Source organism: Perca fluviatilis, chromosome 6 (genome assembly GCF_010015445.1).
Source record: "Perca fluviatilis chromosome 6, GENO_Pfluv_1.0, whole genome shotgun sequence".
Lineage (NCBI taxonomy): Eukaryota > Metazoa > Chordata > Actinopteri > Perciformes > Percidae > Perca > Perca fluviatilis.
In genome coordinates this window covers 30409466-30427829 of record NC_053117.1, presented here as the reverse complement: position 1 = coordinate 30427829, position 18364 = coordinate 30409466, and the positions used below count along the sequence as shown (strand labels likewise).

General features: G+C 38.6%; 1 protein-coding gene across 2 annotated transcripts in view; it reads left to right on the top strand.

Annotated features, from left to right (window-relative positions):
• The window catches only part of ksr2 (kinase suppressor of ras 2), a 103919-nt gene extending 93604 nt beyond the window's left edge, over positions 1–10315 (top strand). For both annotated transcript variants that reach the window (XM_039803687.1, XM_039803689.1), the window contains 5 exons: positions 454–550; positions 638–771; positions 1493–1627; positions 4715–4844; positions 6377–10315. In XM_039803687.1, coding sequence (XP_039659621.1) covers positions 454–550; positions 638–771; positions 1493–1627; positions 4715–4844; positions 6377–6523 — 643 coding nt within the window. In that variant the 3' untranslated portion in view covers positions 6524–10315. The remainder of the gene's footprint in view (positions 1–453; positions 551–637; positions 772–1492; positions 1628–4714; positions 4845–6376) is intronic.
• The last annotated feature ends 8049 nt before the right edge of the window (positions 10316–18364 follow it).

Here is an 18364-nt window from a genome sequence, read left to right as displayed (position 1 = left end):
TACAGACCTTTAAAACATCAGCCACCTAGTTGTAATTATAAACTGGAGATATGAGTTATTTCTGACGGCAACAATATCTCCCACTTGCTGAAAAGTGTCCATTAATTGGTGGCAAATGGTTACAAAGCCACCATTGCCAGCAGTCGAGTGTAAATAAAAAATATTTTACTTATTCTGCTGACATGCCGTAAATGCAGCGTTAGCACGAAAAAACAACAATTCAACAATAAGGCAATCAAAGTGTAAAGATCAGACATAAAGATTTCCCACACATAGAAATAGAAATTTGGAAAGAGAATAAAATGGAAGATAAACAAGTTAAAGTTGAATAATACAGAATCAACAAAAGAACCAAACTGACGGTGTTGTCAAATGTTTTGAAGTTAATAAAACAATTACATACGACAACACAGTGGCTTGAAATCTTATCCTAGTCTTTGTCCCCTCTCTCAGCTTGTGTAAAGGCAGGACCCTTTATTCCGTGGTGCGGGATGCCAAGGTTGTCCTGGATGTTAACAAGACCAGGCAGATCGCACAAGAGATGGTCAAGGTAAAAAGACTCAACACAGATTTCCCAGAAACCTTCTTCAGTGCACATCATATTACAGAAAAGTCACATCGTTGTCTCTGTCCTCAGGGGATGGGCTACCTCCACGCTAAGGGGATCTTACACAAAGACATGAAGTCCAAGAACGTGTTTTATGACAACGGCAAAATCGTCATCACTGACTTTGGACTCTTCACCATATCTGGGGTTTTGCAGGCTGGCAGGTAATTATACTCAATACACATCCAAGACAGGAGCATTTCTTTCAGCAGGTGCAAAATAGTAATTTGCCTTGGAGACAGACTGACATTATTATAACTGTATTGGCACACATGGTGCAGGGACACCAAAACATTGAGTTGACATAAATAGTGGAAGTAAATAGTCCACATATTCACAAAAAGACTCACTAGCACATCGCTTTTTGTTTAGTTTAATCCAAGTTGTTTACCTGGCAACATCATTATGACAACAAGACTCCAGGAAGTCAATGCAATAGTTACAACACATGGGTCCAGGGTTTGAAATACTGGGGAGATACAGGTCCCCTGAAAGCCTTATTTGAGAAATTTAGTGGAAGCTCTAAAATATCGAAGTTTTTGGTGCCACTGTTTTTTTTTCCTGTAGAGATTTATATTTTCATGTATGTTAAGGTTCCTGAAATAAAAGCTCTTGTCAACGTGCATGTTTATTTGCACGTAACAATTTCCAATAATTTGTGTCAAATAAACACAATGCTGTCTTCCTGCTGTGGCCATTACGTGCGGGGGCGAACTCAACACACGTTACGCATTGTACGTTGTCTTTCGAGTGAACCAGGATCATTGTATGAAGTGTATTGAAATTATATTTTTGCACATGCGCAAGCATTAATGTATGCACGTGCATGTGCACAGTTCAATAAACCCTGACAAGTCCCCATCACCACGTTTTCTCATTCTACAGCCGGAGAGAAGACAAACTGAGGATCCCTAACGGTTGGCTGTGTCACCTGGCCCCAGAAATAATCCAGCAGCTCTCTCCGGACACAGAGGAGGACAAGCTTCCCTTCTCCAAACAGTCAGATGTTTTTGCTTTTGGGTAAGTGTCGTCTTCACTGATGTCGTCCTGTTTGTTTGCCCAGACAATGCCGGAGCCTGATGTTGGACAATCCCAGCCCACTGTTGACAGAGAGGGTTTACAAACCCCAAATATTTGTGTGAATTCAATAAATTCTTACTTACTTTTACAGAGCGGCTGTGTCCTAAGACTCCACATCACATTACAAGAAGGCAACCCTCATTAACAGGTTTTCAGATCTCATTATAGATACACTGCTTACTGTACAACGGCATAGACAATGTAATAATCTGTGGTTTTCCAAATGACAATTTTGCTTCTGTTATTGTCAGTCTTTATCCAATGTCTAACCATTTAATGAGAGAAGGATTAGACATTTTAAAACTTAATTACTTCAAAAATATCTGATTTTGACATAGACCCTACTTACCTATTTACCTGATTATGGGGAAGATCTCATATTCTCAGGAACAGTGAAGACCCCTGACTTATATCATATCCTTTATGAATGGAACCTTGGTTATGATGGTGCTGAGGGAAGGAAATGCACAACAAATGGTGCACAAATAAGCATTGGCAGCTGGAAGACAGCAAGATAACGAAGAAGCTGATTGGAGTGAGCACACAGATTTGTTATTGGTTCCCCCATATGGGTGTGAGAGAAGGTTTGGAAGCTTCGTTAATCTAAAACCAAGTGAGAGTTACCTTCTTGAATTTTTAACTGATTGCATAATTGCAGTAAGAGGGAAAACTGTGTGAATGTTGAGGAGCCAAGAGACATCAACTAATTGATTAGGCAGGAGGAGTGAATCAAAAAGTAGAGTAGAAAGATTTACAAATGAAGCTGGGATTCTGATGTGCTAAACTTCATCTCATGGAAGCTGTTACATTTAGGCTTTCAAACATCTGGTGTGTAGTAGAGTGTTTATCAGATAAAAGTCTTATGTTTGGCAGGCAGTGACAGGAGTTTGTGGGAATTGAGTAGAAGAATGCAAGCTTCATCAACAGAGCATGTAAGAAAAAGAACATTACAATGGCCAGTATCTCCTGAGTGGCAATATAGCAATAATAGTAAACATCGGTTGCCGAACGCTAAGGAACTGTACATGTACGAAAATGTATTTGTGGCAGGGGGTAACTGTTTTTTTTTGTTTTGTTTTTTACTGAAGAAGGGGTGTAGTGTAAATGTTTTGGTAAGGGTGGGGGATTCAATAATATCTTATGTGTCACTATCTTACAGCAGCTTCCACCTTTATCATTCTCATAGGCCTTTCAGACCATACGTGGCAACGGCATGGCACAGCTGCATGCTAAAACCCATTATTTCCAATGACTTGCGCCGCCTGTGAGGGACACTCAACCCACGTTGTGTCTGAAAGGCTCATTACAGCACTAGAAAGCAGAACTACAGTAGTACAAAAATGTAAATGTATCATAAAAAGTGACAGTGACAGCTTGTGGTTTCAAAATAGAGAATGGCTGCAATATCTGGTAAAGAGGACGCATCATTTGTTATGTCATTGTTAAGTTTGCCAACATTTTGGAAAGTGCTTTATCCACTTGCTTTGCGCAATTTGGTGGCTAAATGTGGAAATGATTCCATTAACAGTGCACTTTTAGTTATTAATGGCAAAAATGAATTGTACCAAACAGTAGTGTTATATTATTTTGAAATATTGTGGGGAGGCTGTTTCAGTGTTTCTCTTAGTCAAGAGTAGGGCCCAAATGCATTAGTAATATTCGACCAGACGATTGGTAACCTGATGCAAAAACTCCGATATGTAGTTGCCATTTTACTTCAGGTATGCTTTTGAGCAAATGTATACCTTAGATTCCATCTGAATTCCTCAGTGACCCCATCTGGATTGGCTTTCGACTTTACTGTATATTCAATTTGTGGCCACAGAGTGTCTTTAATATCAAATGGATCATTGTTAATTCTGATGGCCATAATGTTTTTGTGATATGACATTTTTCTTTCTCAGTATTGCAGCCCATTCACAGGAACCAGTGAGGCAAGGTTGAACTTGCAGATACATACTGTACATAACAAGGATCAGTTGAAGTTATGAACCAGATCATTACAGGAATAGTCTGACATATTGAGGAATACAGGGAATATTCTCTTAAAATGTCAAACTATTCTTAACACATAACACACAACCAAAGGAGGTATAGAAATGCATTGTTTGGATTGGCACAACAAAACCTCCCTTTCTTGCATTTAGGCAGTTGTAATATTCTTGAGTTATCTTTTTGCAAAACTGCCCAAATTGTAACAATTCCCAGCTTACCTTGAATACATCTGACCCAGACATCTCACCGACTCCATTAGTTATTACATACCGATTGCTGTGTCACTGTAGTTTCTCAAACCAAGATGTCCTCCCTCTCTTCCTCTAAAGTCCAAAGTCCTAAGTTGATTACAAATCCCCACGGCTCCTGTTCTTCCTCCACTGCTTTTACTGATTCATTTGTGGGGGTGGACCCTGCTTTCTTGACTCCTAGCACAATTGCATTTTCAGATGGTTCCCCATATGGAGGATTTGTTGCTATATCATTCTAAAGGGAAGACGAGTGCAGCACTGGCGCACAATGTCCAGCTGCTCAGTTAGCTCTGTGTTACCTAGAGGTGACCCCCATGGCTGTTTTACATATTCATCAACAATCAGCCTCCTCCCCACCCCCCACTCCTAACAAAGAGCTATTTTCATCCTACTCAAACTTGACATACAGGAGCTGAATAAAAACAACAGCTTATTTGCACAGCGAGGGTGGTATGCTAATTTTGCATAATTAAAAGTGTGTTTCCTTAACTTCTTGATTGAAATAGTTCTTCAAGACTGAAATTCATCCACAAAATGCCAGTTTTTGCATAGATCACGATCCAATTGTGCATATGCATCATCTATCTGTGCATTAATCGGAAAGCTGACAAAAAATATTGAGTGTGATAGGTTATAGTTGTTGGGAGTGAAATTATGCGTGGTAGTGTCAGCATTGGGCGGGATGTGAACCCTCCATAGTTGTGTTTTGAAGCTGTGGTGTTATTCTCTCAACCAGACAGTCCAAAGCACTGACAACCACTTTCTTCCTCTGTCCTCACAGGACCATCTGGTATGAGTTACACGCACGTGAGTGGCCTTACAAGAGTCAGCCAGCAGAGGTGATCATATGGCAGATTGGCAGCGGGATGAAGCCCAACCTCGCCCAAACTGGCATGGGGAAGGAGATATCAGTAAGGGCTTGTTTTCGTTTTAATTTGTCGCAATTTATGGGTCGCACTTTTTTTCAAACTTAAAGGGTAACTACCGTTGTTTTCAACCTGGACCCTATTTTCCTATGTTTTTGTGTCTAAATGAGCTAAACCCACCAGACTCCATTTCAAAAAGCAATACTTTTAGCGCCAACATATTTTTTTATTTTTACTATTTAACTATTATTATGGTTGGAAAAGTGGAAAGACGACCCAAAACGTATTTTTCATAGTTTTATTTTGTTTCTGTCGACGTTGAATGAAGTGTATTTTACGATGCTAAAATTACTGTTTATTTACATGGAGTCTGGTGGGTTTAGTGAACAAGATTGGATGGTTTATGTTTAAAAAAATCGTACTCTTTAACAGAAAGGTCGACCTCCTCTGAAATCCTTTCCATAATGTTGTCAGACACTTAGAATATTAATCTGAGCCTGTCAATGGCAAAATGAGCACTTTTGTGAAGGTTAATTCAAACTGGAGAATTACATTGTATCTTGTTCTGCTGCTGCAAACTGCAGCAATTTTGCTTAATACTGGACCAATTTCAAAGATTGTTGTTCCCATCAGTCACTTAGACATAAAAACATAGGAAAATAGAATCCAGGTTGAAAAAAACAGTAGTTACCCTTTCAGTGCATTGCTGCATTTATTTATTTATTTATTATTGAATCCTAAACTAGAATCCTAGTGTTCCACGCATATGGCTCCAACACATTTTATAAATGTTGATTATTACTTGTATTATTAGCTTTGCATGAAAAAGAGAATAAACAATCTGGGGTTAGATTCACTGAAGTGTTTTAAGATGATACCCAGGGACAAAGAAAGCTTTTTTTTTTTTTGCTCAAAAGTGAAATATCAACTAAAACACTTTTTAAAGAGGTCAATTAGAAACTTTAGAGTTGAGTTGCTACAAATCTAATTAAGACTATCAGCTCCACACAACTCTGTATTTCTCAGTATGGCTTTGTTCAGAAGATTGTGTCGTCCGCCACCTTTCAAGATAATGACCTCTTCTGAAGAGTCCATCATGTTTTTCTAATCCTCCGTGTCCTCCTTGGCTACTAGCAACTGCGTGGAGGAGTGGTGGGGGCTGTGCGTGATCACGGAAGGCTTGTAACAGACAGATGTTTTGCACAAAGCTGGGGAGTTTATTAAATGTGGGCAACTGCACCTGTCCACTGGGGGTATTGGCCTTTTGTGGCTTTGCAATGCATAGTGCAACATGGCACAGTATGGGTCCTTTGTTGTCTTCACCTTGCTAAACGCCTCCTCCTTGAAACATCTCCAGTTTCTGTTTGAACAGATTTGGGGGTTCACCTGCTAATTCAGCATGCCTAGTCTCTAAGTGGCTGCAAAGTTTTGCAGGTGACACTCATCATTTGCTAGCACGCCGTTACAAATCACACACTGATGCCCTTGATGGCCAGGGATACTATTATTTGCATGACATCTATTCTTTCAGTAATTATGCAAAATCTAAAAGCCCCTTGTCCATGTATCTTTTCCAGGACATTCTGCTTCTGTGCTGGGCGTACAAGCAGGAAGAGCGGCCTAGCTTCTCCATGCTGGTAGATTTACTGGAAAAGTTGCCAAAACGGAATCGTCGCCTTTCCCACCCAGGGCACTTCTGGAAGTCAGCTGAGTATGTCAAATGAGTTAGGGACACAAAACAGCAAACAATCAGCAACTATTAAAAAAACAACAGCCGCCATAACTCTACATAAATAACCCACCTCCTTAAAGAATGCACTGAATCCAAAAGCCAGCCCAGTGATGAAAACTGCCCACGCTGTGTGTATTTTCATGGAATGTTGGCATGTGTGTGTACAGATAAGTTCAGCTTCTCAAAGCAGTCGGGACTCATATTTTCTTTGGTTTGTTTTAAACCATACTGGATATTTTTCCTTTATCTTTTTTGTCTTTTACTATTGACTTTATCCCTTCATAATATTTGATTTATTTTCTGGATGTATCTTGCTTGTAACTTTTGACTGATCACATCATCCTGAACTTTAAAAAAAAACATGTTTGAGAACAAATGTAGATTTTTCTTTCCCATGTCTTCTTTGTTTTTGTTTTGAATGAATGTAACTGTTGTACATTACACATTGTATATTTCCATATCATTGTCTTCCCATTCCTTATGTCTGTCAACTGTGTAGAGCATTCTGTCAATGTTACCTCATGGTCTCTCATGTGTGGATGTCTGTACAAGTTTGTCTCCAAAATTAATTTTAACTTAAAAAATGTCCTCTTATTTACACCGTACCATTTGAATGTGAAGAAGCCAGCTTCCCTGTTTGTGTGGGGATGTGTTTGCACGGTTGTTTGATGAGAGAATGTTCTCTGATCAGCCTGTGCTTTGAATATTGCCTGTGAACATAAGCGAGACGTTTGAACAATTACAGCCTTTGGGGAAAAAAAGCCGCTGGTCAGATCAGGACTCCCTCACTTGACGCTGTTCTGTGAAATCGCTGACACTTGAAATGTATCTCGTCAACTGTTGGAGAACTAATTACCCTTCAGAAATGCTATCACTGAGCCCCCCATCTCCCATTCCCCAGAAATAAATGTAAATGATTCTACTTCAAATAGCTAATGATAGATACAGAAGATAAAACTGTAGATACAGATACAAATCTAAAGCGTGCTACTGTATAGTCAGTGCAGTAACCTTAAGTTATTTTATTTTAATAGATACATGAACTGACGTTAGCTTTCTGAGCAGTGTATGAAACTGTTTTATAAAATAGTTTGGAGACCTACAGTACATGGGTCAAAGACCTGTTGGTAATGGGCCTAGGTCTGAGGACCCCAATGATTTGGATCCGCACAAGTAAATGACGTGATTGTTAGACATGTAAAGGGAGAGCACATGACCTTTAAAAAAGGCAACACAAAAACTTTGAGGAGTTTGTGTTTCACTTATTCAAATTCGTTAAGAGTTGCTTAAAAGCAGTGTTGTAGTCACTTTAAATTTACATTCATCCTGGATAAGGTTACTGACTACGATTTTTTTTTTAAAGAGGTAATTGGTAATTGTGTCTGAATACATTTTTAAAGTAACCCTCCCAGCCCTGAGCATACTCATAAACTCATAGACATCACATACAAGTAAAAGTACGCTATAAAGATTAAAATGTTTGAAGATTTACTCTTCCAAATCAATCTCTTCCAACCATTAGTACATTACTTTAATAAATCATTGAGAAATCAGCTGTATAAAAGTGTGTTCAGACTGAATGCAAAGTGAATTTGAGAGGCAGCTTGAATGCATTCAAAGCCAATTGGAAGGATGGAAGTGAATGCAAACAGAGGCTGGATTCACTCAAGGTGCTGAACAGTGACCGCTGACGCTACAAGCGACAGTTAAAGGATAATGCTGAAGGCAAAACTACTACTACTACTACCACTCTCACTTTTTAGCTAAAATGCTAAACTATTGTGAAAGTAGCGCTTGAGGAGAAGTCCGCGAACTGGCTCAGTAATGTCAGTTACATAGCATTATTTATCTAAAGTTTGCTAACATTAGCCATGATAAGCTAAGACAGACTGTAGCAATAGTGCATTGTATTACTTATGAATTAAACTTTTAATTTGTAAGAGGAAGATTCTGGTATTTAGGTAGTTACATCTCTCTTAAGTCTTTCTTTAAGGTAAAGACGTGTCCACTCAAATTAATAAGTTTACAGTTAATTGTACAAGAGGAAAACGCCAGGGTCTGGATGAGAATAACAGTGTGAAAACACTCACTCACTCACTCACACACACACACACACACACACACACACACACACACACACACACACACACACACACACACACACACACACACACACACACACACACACACACAAGCTATAGCTGTATACAAATAAAGCAAGGTGAAAAATAAGCTTTTTGTTTTGTCTGAACACACCTTGAGAACAAAGACCGTTCAGCAGGGGATGACGATATGTTATTTCACATCACATAAAGGCAACTTTTTTGCTATTCTTTATTCTATTATTTATATCCACTATTCATGGTGCCGGATTTAAGTTGTGCTTAGTGAATCTCCTACGAAGCGCTGTATCTCTATATTTTACACTTTAAACAGAAAATTAATGTCTTTCATTAACCATTGCAATTAAAAAAAGCGTTTTACTTATTAATTTCAAAAACAAACTCTTTCTTGCCTCTGTATTAACTAGGCTACTTTTGATTACAACACTGCTGAAAAAGTGACTGTGGTGGACAAATTAATCCTAAACTTGCCTTCTTGTTTTTTAAATCTTGAAAGATTTTATTTAACGAACCTGTTGTGGTGTTTTTTGAGTTCTTAGATTATAAAGTTAAAGTAACAACTAAGTAACTTAAATCTGGCTGAACTTTCCCTTTAACATATCAGAAAAGACATATCAGGATGCTAAAGACCACCCCAGGCCATTTTTCTACTTCACACTCTATATCACAATATATTTTAAATGTATGTTTTAGAGATATAGTAAATTGGAGTCATATCATCATGACTTGGAAGCCGTGGCGTCGTTCAAGCTGTATACTGCTTTTGATTCTCTCTAGCCACGTGGAATAGATAAGAGACAATCCAATCATGTTAAATAGCCATTTTCCACCTAATTATATACACATCTGCCAGTGTTGGAAAATGCATACAAACAATCTGCTGCTGTTTTTTGGAGTCTGTCTTTCTATTCTGGAATTGCTGGGATTCAAATATTGTAAGTGGATCATTTATATTTGTACTGTTTACAACTTTAAAGTGCATGAGATGGACTATTGAAGATTGATTCTTGTTATGAAAAAAAAAATCCTTCTACACTACATATAAAAAAGTTATGTGAGCATTTTTCTGATTAACTGTTGTCCATTGAGCAGTTTGATCTCAATACATATTGAAGTTTTACGTCAGGCTTTGCAGAACTTTTCAACAGCTTTGTTTGAGAGAACGATTGTTTCACAATATTTATAGATTATATAAATGATTAGACTAGCATTGAAAGAAAAAAAGAGTTGCGACCTGTGCACATGATAGAGTTGACAACAACCTGACTGGACAACAATCAAAGATCTAACATTAGTGCCAAGTGTACATAGCAGATTGTAGACTATGTTTTATCGTCACTTGCCGTAATATCAATATTCCTTGTGAATTTTTGGACTTCTTTCTTTTGAATGTACAAATTGTGTTGTGTTTTTGTTGTTTCTGTTTTCTGTTCATTTACATTTCTTTTCCTCCATTTTCCTTCTAATTGCATACGCATTGATGCTGTGTTGTTTCTTTTCCTTGATTCCGTCCTTGTATAGTAGATGATAGTCCAAAAAGCTTGTATTTAATGATGCCTTATGGTCCATGGCTTAGTGATGAGTAGATTTTGATCACAAGCTCTTTTATTTGCACTCATCCTTTACAAAGTGTATGACAATAAAAAGATCTTTTCATTTTGGATGTTTTCTGTTTCTTTTATGTCATCTTAGTCAACCCTTATCCATATTTTACTTTAGTTGACATTTTTACCACGTCTTTAAGGAGCATTTGTTGTATTGAGTCAGTGCTTACTACCTAATTAATTGTTCCAAGTATGATGTGCTCTGTTTGGATTTTTTTTAAACTTTTGATGCTGTGTGTACTCAAGTTCTAAATACTTAAAGTAATCCTCCATACAAAGTCTATTTGAGTATGAAACACCCTCCAGACACCTCCAGACTTTAAAACAGGCTATTAAAAGGCTAGAGAAAAGTAAATGAATATCAATTAACATGTTTTCCATGCTTTCAATGGTCGGATACAATATACATAACATAAAATAGCCATAAAAAATTTGTTTAAAGTACAATATGTAATTTTCTGCCGCTAGGGTTCTCCATAAAGATTTCCAATTACATTGTTGGAAACATTTGGGATAATGTAATTACACATCTAAATAAAATATATAGCATAGATATAGTAATTTTTAGACATTTTAATTCAGAAATGTTACATATTATAGCTTTAAAAGGAATAGTTTGACATTTTTGGAAAGGTTGTTATTTACTCTCTTAAGAGTTTTACCGCAATCCGTAATTTTTACACTTTGCTTTTTGTACAAATTAAAAAAAAAACTAAAAAACAAGATATAATGTGTTCAGGGCTGGACTGGCCATCTGGCATACCGGGCATTTTCCCGGTGGGCCGACGCACTTTTGGGCCGAATCGCTGATATAAATAGGCTTTTTTCTTTTTTTTTTGGCTGCGCCGGCCTATAAAGAACTCACAGCGGCCCATTGGTTAATTTTCTTTATTGGCACTGGCCTGATCCAATCAAATCCAGGAACTCCTTTCCTCACTCCGGGCCGCAAATTTACGAATCCTACTATGGCCACGCCTCCCGGCCTTGAGACACGAGCTGTAATAGTTATGCTGGAAGTTTAGCATCCACGTTAAAATGGAGGAGCAAGGGAGGAGCAGAGAAATGACAGGAGAAAAAAAAAAATAGAACTCCTCAAAATGTGCCTAAATTTCTGACATGTTTGGGGCTGTAGTAGCTGCTTCAACACCAGCATTACCTGAAGTAGAGGAGGAGGAGGAGGAGAGGTGGCTGGCTATACAGAGAAGCAGAAACAACATGATCATGACAGCGAAGAAGCCGAGGAGGAGGAGGAGAGTGACCATGACAGGGCCATGGGAGCGAGTGAGGAAAAGATGGAAGAGAGAGTAGTTGACAACGTGGTAAGGAGTAGGCAAATTAACTGTCAGTGAGGGAGGGAGGGAGGCTGTGTGTGTGTGTGTGTGTGTGTGTGTGTGTGTGTGTGTGTGTGTGTGTGTGTGTGTGTGTGTGTGTGTGTGTGTGTGTGTGTGCGCGCATGCTTATGCGCACCTCACGTTATAATGACAACAAGCTGTTTGGCTGTAACATTAAAGTTAGTGACTGTCAGGTAACCAAACTGCTTAAGCTTACATTGAAAATGCTAGCAGTTGGCCTGTTGGGTAGCTGAAAGGTCTGTGTATCTATAAAATCAGTGTTGATACAAGCATCAGTGTTCCTTGAATGGCTTAATTAGCTTCGCTTTTATTGGTGCTCTTTTCCAGGGCATATACTACTCTCATCTTTATTGTAGCTTTTGGGAAGGGTTATAGTTATGGTTATTGTATTTAGCAGACACTTTTGTCCAAAGCGACAAAATATGAATCTTACAATAGTTAAAATTAACAGTAAACAGTTTTTAAAGTTGCTAAGCCAATATTAAGCAAAATAGTAATAATAACAATAATGGCAATACAATATCAAATATCAATAATAAAAAAACAAAATCATAACTCTAAGAATGAATGAATTATTTAAATGTAAGCTCAACAGATAAGTCTTGAAGGATCCAAAACTAGGCAACTCATATCATAGAATGCACGCATATTTTAAGAGGACTATCTGCAGGGAATGGGTCTGACCAATCACGGTGGGTGTGGGCCGCCTGGGCCAAAAATGCCAGGGCCGATTTTTTGTCCCAGTCCAGCCCTGAATGTGTTAATTAGTGAACTTCAGAGGTGCTGGGACATTTTGTTGCCTTTAGACAGACCGGGATAGCTTTTTCTCCCTGTCTGTATGCTAAGCTAAGTTAATTGGTTGCTGGCTGTAGACTCATATTTACCAGAGTGATATCAACCTTAGCAAAAAAGCAAACAAGAATATTTCCCAAAATGTTGAAGCTTTTTTTTTTTTTTCTTTCAAACTATTGTAGCAGCAAAATCCTCACCACTTCTGTTAGACTTAGTACATTCTGAGCACTCTTAAGCACTGGCTAAAAATACTGCTTCCACTTTGTTGAGTGAACATATGACACAGAAAGCAGCCACTCTGCAGTTCTCTTTGAATGAAGAAAAGTGATTTAACAGTGACCTAAAAAGACCAATTTACTTTCTACTAGCTGAGAAATATGTATTGCTGTCCTCACCATGAAAAAACTAAGCATGCCCTGCAGTAAATAGTGTCCTCCAGGAAACAGACAATCAAAGAGAAAATTGGTTTAATTGATTTTCCCTCACCAAAACTTTGTGATGAGACCAAACCAACCCTCAACAAGCTCCACTAAATCCAACTCTTATGTTAAGGTTGAGGTTGAAGTTAACTGGTTTATTTATTTCTACTCTTCCTTTGAGTGTACCTGTTTCCATGACATCCCTGAACTGAGCTTAGCGGGTTTATCATTCAGACGAACTTCAATCTGCAGGCATCAACATTACAAAGACATCCATACGTTTATCTTACTGAAAGCAGGAAAAATACAAGTACAATTCCCCTGAAACCACATTATCTATCTAAGTAGTGCACAGTATAAACTTATTTACCATTGTTAGAGATAAACAGTCTGCACTGACAGAGCTTGTTGCCTCTGACACAACCCTCCACCCTTTGGCTTCTACTGACGCTCGCAACTGATTCCTTTGTTTTAACAAATAAATAATAGCAATACAGAATTTAAAAATAGTCTAATATTTAAAGAATTATGTATTTAATCAGAACGAAATGAACAGATATGTCTGGTAGAAGCCTATATCATCCGAATGCTACATTTTCTTATAATACTACTTTGTCATTTGCTTCTTCAAGTGGGAAGCTTTTGGAACTTTGGAGACCAAAGCCTCCATGAGGGTGATCAATAATAATAATAAAAACAGCTAGGAAAAGTGATCTCAGAGATCTCATTTACAGCAGACAATAACATGGGATGTGTGTCTAGATATCCTATCTGGATAATGAAAATTTCATGTAATGCAAGGTGTAAACGCATGCAGAACGCATTGCTATCCGAATGGGATGTGTTTGTCCAGACCACATTGTGATCGGATCTCTGCCAGGTGTAAACCATATCTGTACGGCGTGACCACATACTTATAAAATTAATAAAAAACATCCGCCAAGACCAGCAGGTTGAAATGTCAGCTAACTCCTTTCCTCTGCTAGCTTAAACAAGCCTGGCAAAAGCTACATGTACGTACAGCAGTAGTAGTAGCTAGCAAGTCTTACATCACAAAAAGTGATTTTGTATTCATGTCACAATATGAAATTAGTTTGGCATGCTAGCAGACTTTCCAGGTGATGGAAAACAAAGCCATTGACATTTGTAATTCACTATTTGCAAGGAAGGACTAAGTTACTGCTACTTGTGGCTTTTGCTGGGCTTGCTTAAAGGTACACTGTGTAGGAATTTCTCCCATCTAGCGGTGAAATTGTATTTTGCATTCAAACGAATAGTGCTCTCTAGCGCCTCGCTTTTTCAAATGCGTGTTGCAACTACGGTAGCCGTTATGTACCAAGAAGCTATGACAACATGTCTTTCAATTCTGCTTCAAAACCGCTTTTTTGACGATGAGGATTCCTTCTCCTGTGGCTCGGCATAAGTATGAGCCTTCATTATGAAATGTGCAGTGCAGGCTTTCAAATTTGCCGGGGCAGTGACAAGCGCCTCTCACTGATCTCCTTCTCTGTTTAAGCTGGTTTCAGTCATGTGACGCTGGCTCTGAACGAAAACACATTGTGGATTAGCTAGACAGGTAGGCTAGTGCTCTATGTCCCTCTCAGCGATTATAGTTTTTCAAAATGGCGGACAGGAAGCCTCCTTGGACTTGCCCGTCCAATGTAAATACAGATAAGAAATTCTTCCCTTACGAGGATAAGTCAGATCATTGGCAGAGGTCATTTTACACCAAAGAGGACATATTTATGAATGAAGACATTGATTTTAGCTAATAAAATACTTAAAACACTACACAGTGTACCTTTAAGATATATTCATAATTTTTGAAGTCGGTTTTAAAACAATACTCAGGTGCCCATATGGACATTGTAACAGGTTATTCTTTCTGTAATCAATTCATTCTAAATGTAAGTAACATCAGTGAAGCTGTTCAAACAGTACAAATCCCAAGATCTGATGTGTTTCTGTCTTTCATTTGTCTCCACTCCACTGTGATCGAGCTGGTAAACTGACGACAGTGTGTGCACGCTTGTGTGTGTGTTTGTGTGGCATACGGTCACTGAATGAAGAGAGAATGTGAGTTAGTGAGGGCATGGAGCAGGGAAATGAAAAGATAAATAAATAGATGGATAGATAAGAGTTCTACCCGTCTGCTCAGCCAGTCCTCCTCCTTCTTCTTCTCTACCTCCACCTCTGAAGTCCAGCCTCAGCCACTGAAGCGTAAAAAATCCACATCACCCAATCTCATGGAGGCTGAAGCCTATTGAAGCATGAATGTTTGGTTTCTGTCGAGTTTCTTAAAAGTGTTAAAACCTGATAAGGTTCAGTGCATTTCTTGTTACAGTACGCACACACTCAAGGAACAAAAATAAAAACAATTGGAATTCGAGAGACAATTAAAACTTGATATTAAGTTTACAAGCTCAGTTTATAATGGGTAATACAATTAATTTGAGCCATGATATAATGATAAATCAAATATAATACATTACAAATTAAAATTAGATGTTGACATGTTCCTAAAAAATATAATCACGAGTGTAACTCTACTGCTAGCTATGCTATTTAATTTTAAATTTTTATGGATTTAAAATATGTGACTATGGATGTTTTTTTCCCGAGAAGTGCATACCATGTTTTAAGATCTATAAAAACAGTCATTCAAGTGAAAGTTGCTTAATTGGTGCATAAGCTGAAAAGTTTTTGTTTTATCTGGTTGCTTGTCTCATAGACTCTACATTGAGATGACATGCAAATAGGTTGTTTTGTAATACAAAGAGTAATAAGCGGCATTGGGGAAAACTTTAAAGCAAATGAATGAAGAAGATCTTGATCAAGGGTAACATAGCCTACGTTACAAACGTTGCTTGCTTTAATATGCATTTTCTGTTGAAGTACTGTGTTTGGCAGCATGAATGACCAGTCCTGTTGACTCCCCTAATACTGTACATCCATCGGTGTGACACCCCCGTTTTCTCTCTCTTGCTCTTACTAAGCTATGGTTGTTGTCATCTCCACCTACATGTACTATAACGTCTCACAACTAAGAACAAGAAGAATTTGAATGAGGTATTTCGGGCAATGTAGGAGATCACTAACTGGTGTAGAGGCAACAAGGCACGTTGTTAAAAAGACACATTAAAAATAACTCCTAGTTGGCACCAAACATCACACAATGAAGATATGCAAATTTCAGGGGAGTTTCTCCTTCCTCCAGGACCTTTATTAGATTAATGAGGCTAATCAGATCAAGTCAGTGTTCACCTTCATAAACATGATGCAGGTCTACAAAAGCAAACGCAGTATATATCTTCGAAGTAAGCCAATTTAGAGCAGCAGATTAGCTCTGCCACATAGCCTCTGAAGACTGTGGGGTTCTCTTTATTCATTTAAAGACACCCACGTGGCTTATTATGCTAGAGATGTATTTCATTAGACCAGGGGTTTGGAAGACAGACAGAAGTGAGAGATAGAGAGTGAGAGAGAGAGAAAAAAAAAAAAAAAAAAAAAAAAAAAAGAGAGAGAGAGAGAGAGAGACAATAATGTGTGCCAAATAATAGGGATGTCCTAAAGATTTAACTTTGAGCCCAAAGCCGTGCCAGCAAGGAAATGCTTGTTAAGCATTGAGGTTAAGAAACATGTTGGCAACACCTGTATGTACATCGCAATAAATCCCACACAGCTGTTGGCCTGATTCAGTGAGCAAATAAATGTAACACTAATGCCATAAATACTCTTCTATCAAATCAGGTGGAAATGTCTTACTGACTGAATAATTACAACCAGCGAGCCAGCCTGTCTGACATATTAAGGGAAGAAGTTTTTGGTGGTCAAACTGTGGTGATTTCACATCATGCTCAAGAGCCTGAGAGTGGTTGACTGTCTGACAACCACTTGGCAAACCCACACTGGTTTGAACTGTACATCCCAAAAATAAATCTTACATAATGCAAGAGGATGGAGGATGTGACCCTGTCTTCCCCTCCAGCAGGCCCTATGCTGGCCCATCTGGTAGAGAATGTGCAACGACAGTGCCACTCACACTCACTAAGATCCATTGTGGTTTTACTGGATGCAAAGAATCTGGTCTGCACAGTATTTAACGATAGATACTATATTTTAAAACGAGTCTAGATCTTGAATTTTCAATTTTTTAGAAAATTAATGCTAAAGTATGCCCTATTTCCTTTTGTGTCAAAGTCATAAGTGCAATTGAGTTTTTTGGTGATGCGTGAACATCATTAGCGGAATTAGTGCTGCAGGCCTGATATGTTCTGATATTGCTATGTTCAGACAACAGGCAAATACAATTTAATTTTAAAGTAAAGGTCCACATGTGTAAAAAACATTCTTGGTTTTAATTAATTAAGAGTTTAAAAGAACACTTTGAGAAATGTGCTTAATTGCTTCCTTTCTGAGAATTTGATGAGAAGATGATCAGACGATTACCTCAGCTTAGCAGGGACTGGAAACAGCTAGTCTGGCTCTGTTCAAAGAGAACAAATTTGCCTTCCGCCACCTCTAGAACTCACTAATTCACAAGTTCAAATCATGTACTACAAAGTTGCCAGGCAACAAGACTCCAGGAAGTTAGTGCGCCTGGCAGCTTTGACTACCAGTGATGTCAATAGAAGCAAACAACCCCCAAATATCATCACATTTGATTCAAACGTTACTAAATTGTGATTGTCCACAGTACTACCTGTTTTACCAACTGAGCCCCACCTACTTCGAACCAGTGAAAAACAAAACAAAAAACACAGAAAATAACCCAAATTGTTCTAACTATGATAGAAAATGAGCATTGAGAATTCCATTTCTCATAGAGGTGGGTGATTCAGAAAATATTGTTTTCAGGGCCTTTAAAGGCGTTCATATGGTTTGACAGTAGTCTGTAAACAATGAAATGCGGCAACAAGTTAGAAAAACACTAGAAATGCATGGTTTGTAATTCATCATTAAAAACAACAACAACAAAAAAACACCTAAAACATTTTATCAGGATGTGTTGTTGGCTGTCCGTCTGAACATAGCCTGTTAACAGTGTGGTTTCCTGCAGGGCTGTGTGTTAAGTCGGCTTCCAATTTAATGTTGTTTCTGTTTTCCTTCCCTCCCCCTCCTGCTCCAGGCTGTAACGGAGTCATCGATGGGACTGTGTCTTTGCGTGAAGCTCAACCTCAGCTCTGCTCACATCTGCTCCACCGCCCGCCCGCCTGCCCCACCACCCACCTACCCTCTCTTGCCCCACCCTGCTTCCAAAAACCCCACCTTTCCTGCTGTTCCTTCTTGCTCCAGCTCTGACACATACATGTTTTTCCTAATGCCTGATTGGACCCTTTAGCGGTCAGTATTGGCCCACTTTGCCAGAGTGGGTGACAAACACGCCGCAGACTTTCAAACAGAGAGGCCTTTCTCCGCTCTATGCCTGAAGCCCTTTCCCAAAACGACACCCTTGTCTTTCTGTTGAGGAATTTCAATATGCATACATGTACCATTCATGCCATGCTGCAACTCATCTTAAGCTGCTGTGTTTTTTAATACCA